The following is a 21363-nucleotide window of genomic DNA, read 5'->3' on the forward strand; positions in this document are numbered from 1 at the left end:
TCCACATCACTAGTTCCCAAATAAGAACAGTATAAAGATTCCTCACTGCATTCTTCCATGTTATCTGCTCCCAGGAAGTAACCCATGCTATATAGTTGTCTATGTTTATTTATAGTGTTTCTTTTTTTTTAAACTTTGTTTCACTTAAGAGATACATGCATTACTCAGACCATTAAGAACTCTTACTGTTCATCATCTTCCCAGTGTTTCTCCTACCCCACTCTGTTGCTGATTATAGCACTGAGAAGTTGGGGATAAATAAAATGTTTGGCCTCTCAGTTTCTTTTACAAGCTTTAGAATGATCTAAAGGTCTTCAACTTCTTAAATAATCCAGAAGATAGATGTGGTTCAAACACCTATGGTTTATATAAATGGTTCTTAACTCTAACAAACCAGTTGTTCAGAATTACCAATAACCAGAATTTTTGTTAGAGTAATAATGTAAAGTATTGTGGTGTTGTTGTTCTGCCTTCTTGATCATGTGTAAGACCTTTTTTATCATTTGAAACATGATGGCAAATTTAAAAGGGCAATTTGTGGCATATTCTTTGACATAATTGTTTCATTCTTCTGTACCTTCTGAATCATGAGAGGATCACATAATTTCTGATCATAAAAGTTCCCAAGGTTCTGCACAAGTCTGAGCACTTTCTGAATCATCAGAAAGAAAAAATGCTTTTATTGCAATGAATTCCTATATTTAGTTCTTTGAAAACTGCAGTTTAATTTATGACAATTTGATAATTAGAATATTCACTAGCAAGTACAATGTAAAGGAAATTATGTTATAAATCTCATTTAGAGACAGTGAACTATTCATTTTGTTACCTGCTGACTTTGAAGTATTTATATGCAGATTTTCCATATATATTCCATCATTTATAGGTTTCGTTTTCATGAGTCCAATTTAATGCAAAGTTGTTTAGCCACTATGGCACATTCGATTGTTTCAATCTTTGGTGTTGACTTGACTTGAATCCATTTTTTTTAGTCAAGTTATAACTAATAATTCAGAGAGCCTGTTATTATGTATAAATATGTCAGATTGCTTTTCTTATAAAATTATTAGCTGCCCATATAATCATCTGCCACTTTTCTTGTAGCCCAATGAAGTTTTGTAAATTTTTTCCTTGGCAATTTGCTGTTTAAGTTATCATCCAGAAGGAATTAGCTGCATGTACATTCATAATGCCCTTATTTTTCTTCAGTATTCATCAACATTGGAGTGGCTGGGCTAGGCTAGATCATCTGGGAACAGTCTTAACACTGTTATAAATGGATCTCCTTAAAAAGATGCAAGGTAGTCAACTAAATTGCCCTTTACACAAATAGTGTCTTTTTTCTGACACAACGTTTTGCCAAGTAATTAATAACCATTATCTTTAGTTCCACCAGGTTGCCACAGAAATGATTCGCTCATCTGTAGTTCTTAAGAATACTCTGGAGTTGCTCATATGGGGATTTATACACTAAACATGTATTTTGTATTTGCTGTAAGGTAGAAACTATGCAGGTCGTTAGATTTATAGAAATGAATAGGACACTTCCCTAAGTCTGGCTAGTATATGAATGTCTAATACCAGCTACACCAGTTATCTTTCCTTATGTGTCTCAAACGGATATAGCTAGTTGATTATGGAGAATCTATACCCACTCCTATCCCTGATATAGACCTGGCCTTTGGGTGAAATTTAGGGGCTACCTAGTCTACTAGATGGGAAGTTTTTTTATTTTTTTAAGTAATGGGGCCTTGTAATGTTTTACTGAATAGGCTTTCTGGAAGTCTACTCTGTTCTTAAAAGGACTTTCTGACAAGCTATGAGAAATTATCATATCTGTACTTAGAACGTGGCTCAAAGTGGTATTATTGGGCTGAGGTTGTGGCTCAGTGGTAGAGCACTTGCCTAGCATATGTGAGGCAATGGGTTCAATCCTCAGCAACACATACATACATACATTCATACATATATACATACATACATAAATGAAGTTATTGTGTCCTTCTATAACTAAAAAAAAAAATTTTTTAGGTGGTATTATTGGATAGACCCTACAAAAACCTACAGAGAACCTTAAATTCTGAATTTTTTTGTGTGTGTCCATAGATTGATTTGTTCTTTTATGCCTTTTTAAGAGTATGTTTATTAGTTATTTTCAGTTAAAACAGTCACTTAATGATAAATTTTTACCTAGGTCAAAGATCAACTTTTTAAGTAGGAAAACTGAAAAACATACATTTATAGCTACATATAATTTCTAATGATTTAATTTGAAATTTAATGTAACTACTTAACATGATTTTTTTAAAGTAGAATTATTATTTTTAGATGTGAATTTGGACATTGGATCTGGACATGACACATGTGGAGAAACATCTTCAGAGAGTTACAGTTCTCCGTCTAGTCCACGACATGATGGAAGAGAAAGTTTTGAAAGTGAAGAAGAAAAAGACAGAGGTTTGCTTTTAGGATGGGGTAATAGAGAGAGGTGGGGTGGAGGGAAATTTTTATTTTCTCTTACAAAGAATTTTTTGTCCCTATAAACCCCATTATCAAGTTTAAATTTGTTATGAAGGAGATGTTAAAAACCATTGCCTTAGAATTTCCTAGCAATGTTGATTTTATAGATTTATTTCACTGCACATGAAATTGAATAGAAGACAGGATCATAACAATATGTAGTGTTTAAAAATTAAAATTGTGTGTTAGATGCACATGTATTTATACTTCTAGTGTTTTTATGTTTGATTCTTTTATCATAAGATGTCCTTCTTAGTCTCTAGTAACAATTTTTGTCACAGTCTCTTTTGTCTGATAATGATATGGCCACTCCAGGTCTTTTGGAGGTACTACTTGCACAGTACCTATTTTTAATTCTTTTAATTTAAACCTATGTGTGAGTTTATTTATTTATTCATTTATTCATACATACATACATACATACATACCAGGAATTGAACCCAGGGGTGCTTAACCACTGAGCCACATATCCAGCCCTTTATATATTATATTTGGAGACAGAGTCTCACTAAGTTGCTTAGGTCCTTGCTGAGTTGTTAAGGCTGGCTTTGAACTCCTGATTGTCCTACCTCAGCCTCCCAAGACACTGGGATTACAGGTGTGCACCACCCTATTTTTCTTTAAATCTGAAATGTGTTTCTTGCATACAATGTAGTACTTAATCCATGGTTTTTATCCATTTTGTTGATCTTTATCATTTGATCTGAGTTTTTAGTCCACTTATGTTTAATGTAAATACTGATAAGATAGTTAACAATTGCCATTTTACTATTTGTTTTCTCTGTGTATTTCATTTTCATTTCCTCCTTGCACAGATACTCAGCCAGCCAACAGTGAGAACTTGAAGACTTCTTGGGTCTTTTCTGGGAATCTACATAGCCCATAGGCATGAGCATAGCTTTCTACCATTCCCAGTAATATGTGAAAGCTTTTCAAAGCCTCCTGTGGACATTTCATTCCCCAGTTTTTCAGTTTTAATGACTTTTTGGTTAGTTTCCTGTTAGCCCCAACTGGTAACTGCCTCAGGCAGCCACGTTGTTAAGTAGTTACCAATAATAAATTATGACACATGTCCTGTAGATAAGAGACCATTTAACACAGAGTGAGTACTAGTTGCACAGACAAGTCACACATTGACAGTTTTTTAGTGATGGGGCTTTAGAGGAACACCAAACATAGGTTCTTTCTAGAGATGGCTATGCTACTAGTTTTTCTACCAACCATAATTGAGGGCCTATTAATCTACAGGGTTATTTCAGAGCTGGAGAAAGAGATGGGATTAGGGTAGGGCAAAGTAAAAGGCCATAAATCTTTCTGTTATGAGATTCAGCTATTTTTCCCCCTTGGGTAAATGTTCCTCAGATTGCCGCAAGCCTTTTAGTTAATTTCCATGGTTCTAAAAAGGTTCAATAGTTTTTACAGTGGTTCTTATTGCTTTTATATAGTGGGTCATTGGAATTTCTTAGTCTACCATTCTGGTTTGAAAGTAAGATCTTAAAAAAACACATTAAATAGAGGATGTCATTCTTTGTAAAGGGGTGGCTGCTGGGGTTGAACCTAGGGTTGCTTTACCACTGAGTTACATTGCCCCATCCCTTTTTATTTCTTATTTTGAGATGAGGTCTCGTGAAGTTGCCCAGGTGGCCTTGAACTTGGCCTCCTGAGCAGCTAGGATTATAAATGCACTCCACACCTGGCTGAGGATGTTGTTATTTTTATACATGCTGGCACCTCTAATTATTAACATCTTGGTCCTAGGGTGTAACCCCTACTGGGGTGGGGGGGGGGGCAAATTCAAGTGATTTCTCTGTGGTTATCCTTAGATCCACTGTTTTAAAAAGCTAAGTCCTTTCTTGTTTGAGCAGTGTGTAGTTCTCTGGGACCTTAGCTTCTATATTGCTGGTCCAGTCATGTCTTAGGAGCTATGCTGTGGTGTTGTGATTCTACCACTGGTTCTATTAATCTGAGTCAATATTGTACTTCTGTTCTGCAGCTTCCTTACAAAAGAACAAAATGAAAATAATTTCACAGAGCTATAAGAGAAATTTTTATGCCTTCCCCAAAATAGACAAACTTTTATTATGTTTCATTGCATACTGTGTTTGGTTCTGTTGGTTGTACAAATAATTTTGTGATTCTTTAGCCCACTCATCAGATTTGACTTGGTTGTCAGATACTTGGGTAACTTTGTAGCATTCCTTTCCTGTCAACAGATAGTGTAAGTCAGTTGGCCTGTGTGAAGGAACATGGCCTTTTTCATATAGGCTCAGTTGTTAACAAATAAAAAAATGAGCCTTTCTCACTTAGGGCTCTCTGTACCCAGGGGAAATATACATTGTAATAGAAAGTTTTGATCATTTTTAGAAGTTTTAAGTACATGCAAAGGTGGCTTTAAAAATTATGTGCCTTTGTTCTTTCTGTTGGTCATAGTGGAGTTTTGCTTGAGACTATGTTTTCCAAAGTCAGTATAAAAGAGGAATAAGGCCTAATCTAAATATCTAGATGAGTCTTTACAATGCTCAGAAAACTACTTGGGACCATTTAAAATCATGGGGCCATTTGCTATGACTTAAGAAAATTTAAACAAAGCTTAGTTCATACAGAAATTTCACTCACCGGTCCAGCTTCTTTTGAACTTCATTTTTGCCCTTAAATCTGCTGATGGGATAATATTGATATAATGCCTCAAATAGGTTCTTGATTTGGGGAAACTCTTTGCTTTGCAAAGCTTGGTAAGAAATACCCCAATTATTAACTAGTTAGGGGATATTTATGCTAGGACCATTCATTCACTAATTGAATGTTTTCTCTAATATAAATTAAAGTAGTTCAGTTAATAACACTTTTGACATTCTCTGTCATTAAGTACCAAGTGCAATTCAGCTTATGTTTATGAACAGAAAGTTTTTTAAATGGGCACTACATGTAATTTAATGGTCTGTGTATGCATCAATGCAATATCTGGGCTCATGATGTTTAAGCATTGTGAATTCAATATCATCTTTTGCCCCTCTTATACTAAAAGCCTGGAAATCTAGGAATCTAGACTAAATATTTCTGTATGTAAGCATAAAAGTGATGCAGTACAGTATAGTTTTGTATCTGCCAGTTTTCTGTTTTGATTTTGGGGAAATGGCAGTACATCCATATTTGCTTTGTTTCTTGTGTTGTAGGATATTCATTTTATGACTAATAGTGGCTTTAAATTTTCTTTTCTCCATTAAAATAGTAGCCTGGCACGGTGGCACATGCCTGTAATCCCAGCGACTTGGAAGCTAGAGCCAGGAGGATTGCAATTTCAAAGGCCAGCCTGTGCAACTTAGCAAGACCCTGTCTCAAAAATTAAAAGGGCTTGGGATGGAGCTCAGTGTTAAAGCACCCTTGGGTTTAATCCCTAGTGAAACACACACACACAAAGAAATATACAGTAGCAAGAGTATTCTTTAAAAACTCTTTAATTGGGGCTGGGGATGTGGCTCAAGCGGTAGCGCGCTTGCCTGGCATGCGTGTGGCCCGGGTTCGATCCTCAGCACCACATACAAACAAAGATGTTGTGACCGCCGAAAACTAAAATAAATAAATATTTAAAAAAAAAAAAAAACTCTTTAATTCTCTACCTTTAGATGTTTGAGTTAAATATTTTCTTGATTGAGGTCATTTAAAAAATAATCATTTAGGGCTGGGGATATAGCTTAGTTGGTAGAGTGTTTGCCTAGCATGTACAAAGCCCTGGGTTCAATCCCCAGTACCACCAAAAAAAAAAAAAAAAAAAAAAAATTATCTGAGACAAACTGAAGATCTTGGGTTTGACAGTGCAGAATGTGAAAAAAGTAGATTGCCTAAAACTGATTTAAGATTAAAAATAGCTGATACTTTTCTTAGTAATAAGGTAATAAGGTGGTAGTAAATAAATGTCTGCATTTTATACTGGGCTTCATTCAGTCTCCAAATAACCTTTTGTTTTATTATCTTGCTTATATCTCCATATTTTAAAAATAAATCCATAGAAAGACAAAATTTTTAAAAGGTCATTTTGGATAGTCAGAACAGGTGATAGAGGGACATATTTTATACTTCAGAGCTAACATTAGATATACTTAATTTTTATTTCTATCAAGAAAGATTTAATGGGCTGGGGTTGTAGCTCAGTGGTAGAGCACTTGCCTAGCACATGTGAGGCACTGGGTTCGAACCTCAGTACCACATAAAAAAATAAACAAACAAAATAAGGGTGTTGTGTCCATGTACAACTAAAAATACATTTTTTAAAAAGATTCCAGTTATGCTTGGGTTAATATATATTTGTATTTGTTTTCTTTAGACTCAGACAGCAATTCTGAGGATTCTGGGAATCCATCAACAACCAGGTTTGCAGGTTATAGTTCTGTCAACCAGACTGTCACTGTCAAGCCACCTGTTCAGATCGCTTCACTAGGAAATGAGAATGGAAACCTTTTAGAAGATCCCTTGAACTCTCCCAAGTATCCACATATTCCTTTTATGCCAACTTTACACTGTGTCATGCACAACGGTGCCCAGAAGTCTGAAGTTGTCATTCCTCCACCCAAATCTGCAGATGGCAAAACAATAGGGATGCTTGTTCCTAGTCCTGTTGCTATTTCTGCAATAAGGGAATCCACAAATTCAACCCCTGTTGGACTCCTAGGGCCAACAGCTTCTACTGGAGAATCAGAGAAACACCTTGAATTGCTGGCTTCCCCTTTACCTATTCCATCAACCTTCCTTCCACACAGTAGTACTCCTGCTTTGCACCTAACATTTCAGAGGCTAAAATTGCCACCACCACAGGGATCTTCTGAGAGTTGCACAGTTAATATCCCACAACAACCAACTGGAAGTCTGAGCATCGGATCACCAAACACTGCCTTTATTCCTGTTCATACCCCAGGTAGTTTTCCAGGATCTCCTGTGGCTACTACGGACCCCATCACAAAATCTGCATCCCAAGTGGTAGGACTAAATCAAATGGTGCCTCAAATTGAGGGAAACACAGGGACAGTCCCTCAGCCTACCAATGTGAAGGTAGTTCTTCCAGCAGCTGGTCTCTCAGCTGCACAGCCACCAGCTTCCTACACCTTGCCAGGCTCTCCCCTTGCTGCCAGTGTGTTACCCACCCCGAATTCCAATGTGCTCAACACAACAGCCACTTCTGCCCAGCCCTCAAGTGCAGGCATCAGCCAGGCCCAGTCCACTGTTCCTCCTGCAGTTCCTACCCACACCCCAGGCCCTGCCCCAAGCCCAAGCCCAGCTTTGACACACAGTACTGCTCAGAGTGAGAGCACATCCTACATCAATGCTGTGGGGAACACGAACTCTAATGGCACAATAGTGCCACCACAGCAGATGGGCTCGGGTCCTTGTGGTTCTTGTGGGCGAAGGTGCAGCTGTGGGACCAACGGAAACCTTCAGCTAAATAGTTACTATTATCCCAATCCAATGCCCGGACCAATGTACCGAGTCCCGTCGTTCTTCACTCTGCCATCCATTTGCAATGGCAGCTACCTCAACCAAGCACATCAGAGCAATGGAAACCAACTTCCTTTTTTTCTGCCTCAGACTCCATATGCAAATGGACTGGTGCATGACCCAGTCATGGGGAGCCAAGCCAACTATGGCATGCAACAAATGGCAGGATTTGGGAGATTCTATCCCGTATATCCAGCACCCAATGTAGTTGCCAACAACAGTGGTTCGGGACCCAAGAAGAATGGGAATGTCTCATGTTACAATTGTGGTGTAAGCGGACACTATGCACAGGACTGTAAGCAGTCATCCATGGAGGCCAATCAACAAGGTAATCACAATAACTCCCAGAGGACTTGTTTTTGAATTCACCTGTTTCTCCTTCCTTCCTTTTCTTGATCATGTGATTCTGTTGTAGCAGAAAGATCTGTTTGTGTGTTCATTTACAGATGTGTTTTCAGTGACAAATTATAAATTGCAACCAGAAAAACCTAGTATAGACCCAGGTCACACAGAACCCAAGGAAGGTCAAAGGAATTTATTTCCCAATTAAGGAATAAACTCTAAAGGCACTTTTCAAGGAATATAGCAGGAATTTGAATTATATAATGTTAAATCTCTTACCTATGGCACTTTTTTAAAAAAACTACGATCCTATTTCAAAGAGTAAGCAAAAATGTTTAATACTGAAAAACTAGAAAATAAGCTAGTCATCTGACGTGTAAGGTTTTTAGTAACTGTTCAATATCTGCGTAACCAGCTGACCTCGTGTGTATACCCAACAAATGTCTAAGAAAAAGAAATTCAGATTCTACTGCATTTTGGAGCAACAAAATAAACTTTGGTTTGGGAATAAGGGAAGTAGATCTAAGTTTAATGTTACTACCACCTAAATGAAGGAAATGTGCTTATGCAAATAATGAGTAAGATACAAAATTCAGTGTTGACCTCCAACCATTCTCTTTTACTTGCATTTGGCCTTTATCATTTTACCATATCTTACTCAGAACAAAAGTCTTGATTTGGAAGTATATCTATTTGGTATTCTTAAAGCAAGATCAAGTTTGATGGCTTTAGGTTGAACTTAAAGCACAAGCTTCATATTATTATTTTTTTATAAATAATTTATTTGCCATTTTGGAGTGGTATTAATGCTTAGAAAAGTGCCTTCTGAAGAGCATGCCCATTTGATATCTTGTAGTGGTTTGTGATGCGTGTCATTAAAAGCGGTGACTTAGCAGTTCTCTTTCCCGTTTTAGGCACTTACAGACTGAGATACGCACCTCCCCTCCCCCCTTCTAATGATACGTTGGATTCTGCAGACTGAAACAAGTAAAGCTTGCCTACTTAATACACTCATGTGTGGGGAGTCATGGGGTTTGGAGGGGAGGAAAGGAAAGGTATTTTGTTTGTTTCTTTGTCTATACATTTCCTAGATTTCTATGCAGTTGGGAGTTTTTATTTCTCTTGTACCAATGTCCAAAATAAGAAAGAATGCAATGCTTCTGAGCCTCTGGTCTCCTGGTTCAACAACAGGCTTATATGTATGATACATGTAACTTAAACTTCAGACAAACTATCAAAAGGAAAATGTTGATGCGTGCTTTTTTTTACACTGAATACTTGCTGTGTGCAATGTTTACTGAATCTTTAAAACTGTGTATTTGACCTTTTTTTACAACACTGGTGACAGTCATATGGTTTTGGAAAAAAAAGAAACTGCTTCTTCCCCAGCTTTTCTCACTCGCCCCCTAAACTACACTGCTCTGGCCAGCCACCCTTGCCCTTTCCCTGGCCTGCGGCACGAGTGCCTGGCAGTGTACTTGTCCACATTTCTGTAAACTGTTCTGCATATAAAGGGAGGGTAAAACTTTTCACCTTAATCCTACATGAGAAGTTAAATTCCCAAGATAGTATGTATATATGTAATAAACAGCATCACACAAATACATATATGCAGTGCTTGTTGTCCAAATAAACATGAAAATAAGTGGGAGCAAGAGGAAGAAGTCAAACCATATGAAGCTGAAAGATATGACCTATGGACAGAAAGCGTTTTCTTAAAAAAAAAAAAAAAGAGAAAAGAAAAAGAAAACATCTCTCTCCTTTCATCATACTTTTCTAGCCTGTTGCTTCAGAGAGACACAAAGTGAACACACTGGTGTGAATGTCATTCTCTGTGTGCTTGTGTTTGTGATGAAAGTCGACAGCCAGTTCTACTCGTCGTCTACCACCATGTCCTGCTCAAAGACACTACTTGAGTAAAGATTTCTTCTTTTGCTATACCAGCTGTTACAGTGTTACGTTGTGTTTAAATTGTGTGTGGTTTATTGCAATCCGAACAGAAGCTATGGGTTTCTACAAAAAAAGTCAGGTATTTGTTCCCTAACCTGTCTCTCGTAGCAAAGTCACTTTTATAAACGTTTACCACTATGCTTGATTATAATGTGAAAGACTGAATTCTGAGTGTGTTAAGATGGTATTAATCATGTCAGTGTCATGTCACTAAGTTTAATGCTGCTGTTTAAAAAAAAATTTTTTTAAAGCCAATCTATGTACTAAATTGCTTCCAGGTAATTTTTGATTTCCTAAAGTGCACTGAGGTTATCTGGAAGATTGGGTGTATTTTTTGGTGACTGCTGCATTCAACAGCAATGAACAACTACCATTGTATAGTCATAGGTTTAAGGGTGGGGGGTTTTGTTTTCCCATTCCTCAGTACAGAGCAGAAATGATAGATTTTTGTGTGTGGAATAACGTTGGTATGCAGCAGAGGAACTTAAATATTTGGTCTTGGTTCAGAAGCCTAACAGATTGCTAGACAAAAGAAAAAACTTGAAGAAAAAGAAGCTTAATTTAATGCTTCATAAGTAGCATTTATATTTATAGCACCAATGTACATTTTGAAACTTTCAGGGGTGGGAGTTATGGGGAAGGGGTTATAAAGGGGTAGATGAAAGCTTTAATTTAGAAAGAAAAAAGTTCGAGTAAAGGAAATTATTTTGATTAAATATATTTTATTTGATCTGGGTATTTTTGGACCACATTATTAAATTAATTGTTAAGCTGCAGTTGGGTTGTTCAGGTGAGGGTGTTGATACGCCACGTGTGAGCACGTTGGGAATCACTTGCCAGTTGTACTTTATGGAGCTTATTTTATGATTTAAAATACTGTACTGTACATAGGAGGTGTGTTACCTTCTCCTTATTTGTATGTTTACCATATACTTTGATATTTGAAATGTTATGTACTGGAAAGGCCACTTATATTTCTAGAACAGATTGGATTTTATGCAACCTTTTTTCCTTGAATTAACAGCAATAAAAAAAAATGAAAAACAGCTTAAGAATTGTGCCTTATTGCCAATTTTGTAAAGATTAAAGGTAGGATATTATGCATGGTGATTTTTTTCTTTTTTTTCCGGATCAACCAACCCATTTCCCTGTATCATGGACAGTGAACCCCAAGGTCATGTATCTCTTATCATCTGGATGTTCTTCACTCTTCCCCCAAATGACCTTAGGTCATCTGTGTGATTACTGAAAAAAGGGAGACTTCCTTCTGTCTCTGCTGAGCACACACTGTGTGCCAGGGCTACAGTGGCAGACAGCAAAGTCCTGTCAGCCTCGAGCTTGGCTTTCTGGCTTAGGGCCTCCTTCACTGGAAGTATGAAGGACCTAATTTACTTCCTCAGATTTTTTTTGGTTTTGTTTTTTCAACCTGGGAACAACCTTGGTTCAGTATTGAATGTTGAAACAATTGGTTCTCTCTCCTATCATCCAATCTCGAGTCAAAGTTTTAAACCATCTATAAGATCTAAGACACCGGTGGGAGCCAGTCAGTGTGCTATTGCTCTGCCTCAGCCCTCAGTATGGCCCCATGCCTCAGCGTTCAGCAAGGTGGTGGACACTCAGAAGGGCCAGGCCCCAGGACATTGGATTGTTTTCTGTAGCCACCTTGTGAGTATTCCCTTTGTAACCAGGCAGTTGAAAGGATTTGATTGTTTACAGGCAGCAACTTTTCCCTTTAGCAGATAAATGTACACCTGAATGTAATAGGTGAGTCTTGAACCCACAGAATTACAAGAATGTCTCCAGTGTCCTCACTTGTGTTCCTTGCCTGTCCCCTCTCTCCCCACTACACTAAGGTAATGGCTGCTTTAAATTATATTATTCCTTTGCTTTTGTCTGTTTTCTCGCCTCTGATACTTCCCCTAAAATATACAGCTTATTTTTGCTTTCCTTGAGCTTTATAAAAAGGGTACCTTTCCATACCTCATCTTCTGAGGCTGGCTCTATTTATCTGGTTTTATGTCCCAATGTAATGTTCCTCATGTTTATTCATTTTGCTACCTTAAAATGTTCTTTTGGTGGCAGGAGGAGAATATAAAACAGTTTATCTGTCATTCTGTCAACTGACATTTGGGTGTTTTCCATTTTTTTTCTATTTATGAGCAGGGCTGCTAGGAACATTCTTATATTCTTGAAGTATGCAGGAGTTTGTTAGGGTGCACATCTAAGCAATCACTGGACATTCAGATGCTCAGTTTTCCAAGATTTTCTGTATTGTTTTCCAAGTGATTTCATACTCATACCAGCAGTGTACCAGAGACTCCTGAATCCATATCCTGACACCCTCCCAAGATGATGTCATAGAGCTATGGAAGGCCAGGACAGGGATGTGCAACCAGAAGATGTTGTCCCCACAGGGGAGGTGAGTCTGGAGGCCAGGACAGTGTGAGCAGGGTTAGTGGTCACCACATGGGAAAGGAGACACAAAACAGGCAGTTGTATGTAACACAAATGGCAGTAATGTGTGGTTGGGGAGGTGGGGGGAGAGAGCAATACATTAATAAGGAGAATGTATTAAGAGATTTGTGGGTGCAGTTGATAAAATAAGGTTAGAATGGAGAATTTAGAATTGATAGAATAAAAAATAGGAAGTTACCAAGTTGTAAGTAATGGAAAAACATTAACTATGGTATTTGAGGAAGTCGTTGAGTGGTTGAGGAAAGAAAGCCTGGAAATTCAGGAAATGGGTAGCATGAGGCAGTGGTCCCAACTAGAGTTGGCAGTGGGAACAGACCATCTAAGCTTGAGCATTGGCATAGTGAAGTCAGTTTAGAAAAGGTTTGATACCAGGAGAAGGAACCTTGGGCCCCTGAGCTTCATTTTCCCTGGATGTAAAACGAGATGGCTTATTTTAAATCATGTCTGTGACGATTAAATGCCATAATAAATAGGAAAGGCCCAACTTAATAAAATAGCACCGAGGAGGCACTCCGATGTTTGCCCAATCAAATTATGATGAACAGAAAATTCCATCCACTTCCTGTTTTAGAAGATGGAAAGAGTGTGGAAAAGAATGTGAGCCTAAGAGTGAAGATGATGGCTTTTTGGGTGGTGAGAGACTTCGTAAATAAAGTTCTTCATTCTGTTAGGGTTAGTTAATTCTGCTCCATTCTCTCATAAAAAATTCCTTGCCCTTGAAGATTTAATCTAGTCGGAGAGTTTGCCAATTAGTAGCAGACATGGGCTGTATATACATGGCCAAGTCATCCCATCCTGATTACTCCATGCCAAAGTAAAATCAATCCATCGTAAGGCAAATCCACATTTTTTTTTAACGTAAATGCTACAAATCAAATTTTTCTGAGAAGGTTCTAAAGAGATTAAAGCACAGTGTAAAATATCTTTCTTCTCTTTTTAACAGGAACCATCTAGTACTTACAAGCATCATCATTTGAGCTTGGAAGACACCTCTTTTCAATTCTGCATACTGATGACAAAAGCATTCTAAGGTTGAGGCAGTGAAGCCACATGGAGGCAAGCTGTGACAGTAGTTCAACCCCACCACAACCCTTCTGTAATCTTTTCTGGAAAGAAGAAAATGTCAACTCCCCATCCCACAAAAAAGGGCCCATTTATTTTCAGAGAAATGAGTTTTGAGGTGTGTGCTCTGACTTGAAACAGGGTCACTGCATTCCTTCAGCTTCAAGGGGTGAGGCCCGCTGTGATGAGAAGGAGGGGCTCCAGGGACTCAGCTGAGCAGCAGGTGTTTCAGCTGCAGTACTATTGACCCTTCAACATGACCCTGAACAGAGAGGGCAGGCCATGTTGTGCAACCTTGTCCTCCAGGTACCCCCAGTAACATTGACTTGCACAGTTTGTATTCCTAAGGTCAATCTAGCATCAATATTTTGTTATCACTATGTACAAATCACAGCTGTTGGGTTTATACATGCAAAGTTATATATTCCTAAGTGCTGTCTTTTTTTTAAAAAACACGCCCTCTCTGTTGGAATATAGGTACACGTGCCTGATTTTTTTTTTTTTTTTTTTTTTTGGCATAAACATTTATCAGCTTGGAACACAGGGATGTTAGACTTCTCTCCGGTTCTGGAAAGTGCAGCACATCACACTCCAGGGGACCAACGACTGTTCCCTCCCACAGTCACAGCTCCATCTGCAGTGACTGCTGGACTTGGTCACCAGAAGCTCTTCATTCCAAAATTCTGTTTCTTTGAAATTGGTGGGTGGGAGGTGGGGTGAGATGGGGCTTGGATGCTTCTACATCATTTTTCTCTTTCCTCTTGCAGCTCCAGTTTGATCCATTGTGGAAGGTCTCAGCCAGCCTCTCACCAGAAGAAATTGCTGATTGGAAAGCAGTGCCACCTGGTGAGAGACAAGGACAGTGCAAGCAAACAGACGTTATTTCCTACTGACCTAATTTAGAGAAAATTAAGCGTTAGAGAGAAAATATTTATGATTGTTAAGTCTGTGTCAAGATCTTTAAAGAATGCAGCCAGCTGGCCATAAAATCAATTTGAATAGTCTCTCTGAGCCATTGTGATCCCAGTGGTGTAGAAAGTATATAAACATCCCAAAGGCATTGATAGTACTTTACAGTTTGCATTGCACTTTCTTCTGTGTTCATTTGGTCACCACACCTGTGAAGGGGATGGGAGCTTCCTGTCTGTCTTACAGGTTAAGGATTCAGGGTTCAGGGAGATCAAGTGGTGCAGACAACACCAGTGATGAAGGCTGGACCCCCAACTTCAATTTAATGCTCACCTGCCCCCACATCTGCTTCTTTACTGGAACAAGTGCAGTGACTTTTAAAGCTGTAGGACCCACAGAACTAACAGCCTCTGGATTCCTAAGAGAGGGCTGGGCCACATCCTAATCAAGTAGGGTGTCTCTGAAGGGTTTCTTCAAATGGTTATGGGGAAATTTCCAGAATTAGGAAACCTTAGGTCTTTCAGAACTGAACTTTAAGCATTTATCCATCTCAGGTAAATTCAAGGAGTATCAGTGCTGTCTATATTGAAGGCACAGATACCCTCTGTTGGAAAACAGCTTGTCTCTACAGAGGTTTTTATTATCCCTGTGTGTCTTAAGCATGCAGTGATGATCCCATTAGTTGGAAGACTTCAGAAATGAAGCAGTGGTGCAAGCAGAAAGAAAAAGTACTGATACCATAAAGCTCCAACATTCACATACGTTTTTCCCAAGCACCTTTCTATCCACCCACCTCCCAAAGAAAATACTCTGAAGCAAAGAATGATGGTGGAAGTAGCCCTCATGAAGAAACAGTAACAATTACCCAAGCGGCTTGTTGAGTGCTAAGAGTGCCACCAGATGACTTAATAGTTAATGAAAAGCTCCTCTTTGCTAGCATGTCAAAGTTAGGTCATAGTCATTATTTGAAATTGACTCATTCTGAGTGCCTTCATAAAAATCAACTTTTACAAGAAGAGGCAGTATGACTTGTGATTTTGTTCCCAAACCCTACCCACTCAAATGTGACCTTTCTCAGGCTGATTTACAGAATGGGCATAATAACACTTTGTGGAGTAGTTGCAAGGATTAAATCTGCCAAGTATATAAGCACTAAATGTCTGACACATAGTAGGCTCTTAATGTGTGTGTGTGTGTGTGTGTGTACACACTGGGATTCAAACCTAGGGCTTCACCACTGAGCTGTGGCTCCTTCCCCCACGCAGACACACCCACATCTCCTCAGTGAATTTGTAAAGGTAGGTGTCACTTGAATGTCGATGATAGGCCATTCACTGGGCTCATTTCAGCTTCATAATATCCCTGTGAGGTAGGTGCTGTACCCCATATTATAGTTAGGGATCTTTGGGCACAAAGATTAACAGCTAAGTGTCCAAGGGCACAGAGCAGTTAAGCCCAGGTGGGGTGGCTTTAGGCTGCTGCTCCACATCTCCCTTGTGTCAGGTTTTATCTGTACTGGGGTACAGTCAGCCTTGCACTGGAATCAGGCAGGCCCTGCCTTGGACATCATCATCTGGGACAACTGGCTTTCCTGGGTCTTTCATCTCATCTGAAAGCTACATGGATCTCTGAAGTCCCCTAGAGTTCCAAAGTTCTGTGATTTGAAGCTTGCTTATTCACTTTAAATTATTTTTCAAGATTTATAATTCTTTAGCTTCTTTTTGTTTTGATGGAATTGAAGTCCTCTTCTGGTGTGGTCAGGAGCGCAAACCCCAACTCTGTTAAGGGCTGTGAGACAGGACAGTGTGTTCAGGCCTTGAGAGAAAACTAAAATTAGCGAGTTGGTCACTAGGTGGCAGCATAAGCAAAGCGCTAGCTGCACTTGGCTGTCAGCTGCTGGAGCAGTTTCGGTTCCATCTTCATTTTGTTCTTCACTGCTGTATTGATATAGTTTTCATGGGGGCGGGCTGGGGGGTGGCCAGTTAAACAGTGCTCATAAATATGAATCATGCTGAAGGATGTGGGGCTCCGGAAATTATATGAAGTTTTGGAACACAAGTACTGCTTTTGCCCTGTAACATCCAAGTTGAATAGTTGTGACAAACAAGGTGTGGCCCTCAAAGCCTAAAATATTTACTGCCTCTCCCTTTACAGGAAGTAAAAACTCACCAATCCCTGACATCTTCCTTAAGTAAAGAGGCACTTCTCATTGTCTTTAAAGTCCTATTCTGTGATTAGGAATTTGCACCCTCCTTTTTGGTAGTGTTTTCTTAGCACAAAAACAGCGTTGCTTAAGTTACTGGTACTTGCAAACATTAGCTGGGAGCACAGCCTAGTGAGGGCCACTGCCAGCTACATCACTGCTGCATAGAGCAAGGGCTGAGGAGCACTGAGTCAAAGGCCCAGCTGCCCTGAGGGCCGGCAGAGGCCACAACCAAGTGCTTGTGTCCATTTATTTCATAGATCAAATACTGAACCATCAGAGGGGGAAAGAAAAATTTTCTTTGCCTCTACATCAGCCTAGACAGCAAAGTTTAGGCTTTTCTGGTTTTGTTTTTGTTTTCCTGACAATGTGGGAAGCTGAAGAAAGAGAAGGGCTAGGCTGAAGATCTTAAGATTCCCTGTGAAGATTCTGTGTTATTTCAACCCCTCTTCTGGACTTTTCCTTCTTTCCATCACTCTCCCAAGGAGCCCATTTCTGTCTCCTCTACAAGCCCAAATGCCTTTCCAGACGGGGCCAGCTGCTGCTTGGCTCCCAAGGTCAGAAGTCAGCTGCTCCCCACAGCCACCCTGGGCCTGGTCCCAGGACCCTGCTGCCTCCCCCACCTTCATCCTTCACTTTTTTGAGCTCAGGTTCCTGTCCCAGCTTCCATCATTCCAAATTAAGTAGAGAGGAGACTTACCCCAGGAGACCTGAGCCTTGTCCAGGGTCAGGAATAAACGTGGTCACACATCACTCAAAGAAACCTGGGGTGCAGGAGAGTCCCGTCTTTCTGCAGTGACAGTGTGCATGCTGATCTTGGCATGCTGGCAGCAGAGCCTGCAGGAGTGCCGCAGCTGGGCTTGGCTGGTGCGCAGGCAGCAGAAGGTGAGTGTCTGAAGTCAGCCTCCTGGGGCTGGTGGGCGTGAGGGAAGAGCAGCTCGCTAAACATAGGAGCATAAATTCTATTTCTGGGGGGGTGTTTGAACCAGTGGGATGAGCAACTTCGAAGCACTTCAGGAGGATCTAGGAACTAACAAATGAGTGACCCTGCAATTCTACTCTAACCCCATCTGCTAGCTACCTTTTTTTGAGCAGCAGAATAACATGGATGTCATTGGTGTGGGAGGCTAAAATATGCCACCCCAAAATACACTTCCTCGGCACATTTCAGAGATGGCTATTCAGAGAAACTGCAGACACAGGAACAGCTCTGAGAAGGCCTTTTGTAAAAGAAATGGGTGACTCTAATGGAAATGCACGCTTGTGAAGTAAACGGTGTCAACAGGCCTCTTGAGGTCCCCCTTCTGCCTTACCTCATTGTAGGGAGGAAAATGTGGACATCCCTGCCCAGAGCTGGCCACAGGATGTCTTGGAGCGCTTTCTGAGGGCTCTTACCCAGGAGACTGCCTGCATAATAAAAACCTTTGTGCAAGGCATGGCCTCACCTCACATAACCCCTGCCCTCCAGGAGCCCCACTGCCCTGTCCCTGTCTGGCTGGCATAAAAACTTCAGTTCATCGGGCGCTTCTTTGAGTCTCATATTTTTCTTGGTTCCTGTGCACTTGCTCGTAATGTATTTGGATACCTTTTCTCCTACAAATCTGTCTTGTGTCCATTTATTTCATAAACTCAAATACTGAACCATCAGAGGGGGAAAGAAAAATTTTCTTTGCCTCTACATCGGCCTAGACAGTTTGACCACTGTGGCTGGCACCCCGGTTCCCTTACCAGGAAAAAGAATGGTGTCTACCTTAGAGTTGTGTGTGGTTAATAAAATGATGCATTTAAACGTGGTACCAAGCATACAGGGAACACTAAAACATGGTTATGTTTCCTTTAAAAATGTCATCTTATTCAAAACCTGCCTTGCTATTTTAGGGCCTGTCAAAATTAGGAATGCCACTCTTCTCTGGATCAGACTGTGCTTTGTACTTTTGTTTGTGTTAGCTGTTTTTATTTTACATGATTGTAATCATCCTATATATGCATTTTCTTTCTGTTGTACAGTTGGTGTGCCAATATTGATACTTTATTACTCAAGTCCATAGTAACATTAAGGTTCACTCTTTGTTGTACAGCTCTGCTGGGTTTGAGATGCATAATGACATGTGTCCACTGTAAGAATATCATGCAGAATGCTTTTGCTAAACATCCTTTGTGTTCCACCTATTTATCCCTCCCTCCTACCTCACCCCTGGCAACCACTTTTCCTTTTTACTGTCTCTCTGGATTTGTCTTTTTCCAGAATGTCATATACAGAGTCTCCTCCATTTACAGTGGGGTGACAGCCTGATAAAGCCATCAACTGAAAATATCAGTAAGTAGAAAATGGGTTTAAGGCAGCTAAACTACCAAACATCACACACTCACCCACAGACCACCATTGTTCTCTCTCTTGATCCTGTGACTGCCTGGGGGCTTCCATTTGCTGCTGCTGCCCAGCATCCCAAGAGTATCACAAGGCACATCACCAGCCCAGAAACAGACCAAGTCAAAATTTAAATTCTGTATGAAATTTGTACTACTTTCACATCATTCTAAAGGAAAATCATAAATTGGATCACCATAGGTGGGGATGATCAAAAGTTGGACTCAATATGTAGCCTTTTCAAGTATGTGTTTTCACAGCTTGATGACTCTTTTTTTTTTCCTTCCCCCATCTATTTATTTATTTATTTATTTATTTAGCTGAATAACATTCTGTTGTGTGGAAGTGTCCCAGCTTCTTTACCCAGATAAGGACTCCAGGGCATCTTGGTTGCTTTCAGGTTTTAGCAAATGTCAACCTGCTGTTGACATTTGTGTGCAGGTTTTGAGTAAATATGTTTCCAATTCCTTTGAAAAAATACAAAGACCGCAACTGCTAGATCATATGGTGAGAGTATGCTTAGTTCCATAAGAAACCATCAGTCTTTCACGGTGGCAGTACCATTTTACATTCCCACCCGTGATGGCTTAGTCCCTGTCACTCCACATCCCTGCCAGCATTTGTGTTTTTTTGTTTTTGTTTTTTAACCATGCTAATAGGTATGTAGCAGTAAAACATCTTAATTTGAGACTCCCTAATGTATCATATCTCACATTTTTCATGTTTATTTGCCAGATTCCTTGGTGAGGTGTCCAGATCTTTTGCTGAATTGTTAACTGGGGCTTTTTTTATATTGTTGGATTTTATGTATTTGTGTATGTTTCTGCTATCAGTCCTAATCAGATGTGTTTTACAAATATTTTCTCCCAGCCTGTGGCCTATCTTTTCATTCTCTTCATGCTTTGTTCTTTTTATTTAGATGAATAAATAAATGGAAATGTAGAGACCTGAAAAGACAAAAAGCAAACAGAGGGTTTCATTCTGTCTTCACTCTTAGCAGGTGCAATGCCAAGCAGTCTCCAGCAGTGCTTCCCTGTGCATTCCGCAACATGCCAAAAGTGGGATTCCTCAATGATTGCCAAGTCCCCAGTCCAGAGCTGCCAGGGCTCTATTGGCAGAGGACATGGATTCTGAGGACTTCCAAGTCCCTCCCTGTAGTGACAACCAGGTACTATCTTGGGGCTGGACCAATGCTGACCACGCCCCCTTTTATTACCTTCCCAGGGGACAGAAATTGTAGGCCTGTAGCACTTCCCCTTATAACTTCCTTTGACCTTATTTGTGACACAAATGGCTGAGTTCCTCCCCAGTGTATTTATAGGAACATGCGTATTAGAAGGACAAGTGCTCAGGTTCCTGAACCCAGAGGCTTCAGACAGGGGTTGCAGGTGCTGGCTGGTCCCTCCTCCAGTGTAGATGCACCTCTTTTGGAAGGCATACCAGACCTTGGCAGGGCCATGAGGGAACAATAAATAGTCCCAGATTGTCTATTCTGTCTGTGTCCTACAGGGTGGAAAATTATTATGTGGCAGTGGAAAGCAAGTTCGGCCTACAGAGGCCTTTTCCTCTGGGTCTCCGTGATGCTCCTCCCACCCCACCTGCTCCCTACAATTTGATGCAATGTCCAGGTGTTTAAGAATAGCTGCCTATCTTCTCTGGAATTCAATTGAATTTTTTTTTTTTTTTTTTTTTTTTTTACTAGAGAATGAAGTCAAGGGTACTTGGCTACCGAGCCACATCCCCAGCCCTATTTTGTATTTTATTTAGAGACAGGGTCTCACTGAGTTGCTCAGCACTTCTGGCATTGCTGAGGCTAGCTTTGAACTCCCCATCCTCCTGCCTCAGCCTCCCGAGCAGCTGGGATTACATGCGTGCACCACCACGCCGGTCTTGGAATTCAGTATTAATATACCTATTTCTGGCTACACTGGGAAATATGGCAAGGAGAAAGTGAACTGTTTAGAGTTTCTTTGAGGCCACTGCACCCAGCCCTTCACTGTTTTGGCTGTGGTAATCCATGAAATTGTCCTCTGCTTTCTTTTATCTT

General features: G+C 40.1%; 1 protein-coding gene across 11 annotated transcripts in view; it reads left to right on the forward strand.

The window, feature by feature from the left end:
• ZCCHC2 (zinc finger CCHC-type containing 2) overlaps positions 1–19230 on the forward strand; it is a 61610-nt gene extending 42380 nt beyond the window's left edge. For 3 of the 11 annotated variants that reach the window (XM_081262784.1, XM_081262785.1, XM_081262786.1), the window contains 3 exons: positions 2329–2457; positions 6842–8335; positions 9264–11342. In XM_081262784.1, the coding sequence (XP_081118910.1) occupies positions 2329–2457; positions 6842–8335; positions 9264–9331 (1691 nt within the window). In that variant the 3' untranslated portion in view covers positions 9332–11342. Of the gene's footprint in view, positions 1–2328; positions 2458–6841; positions 8336–9263; positions 11343–13717; positions 13955–14368; positions 14841–17708 lie in introns of those variants that run through there. The other 8 variants (XR_014018221.1, XR_014018222.1, XR_014018223.1 and 5 more) reach the window with 8 other exon arrangements.
• The last annotated feature ends 2133 nt before the right edge of the window (positions 19231–21363 follow it).

This window comes from Spermophilus citellus (assembly GCF_964194105.1).
Source record: "Spermophilus citellus genome assembly, chromosome: 12".
Classification (NCBI taxonomy): Eukaryota; Metazoa; Chordata; class Mammalia; order Rodentia; family Sciuridae; genus Spermophilus; species Spermophilus citellus.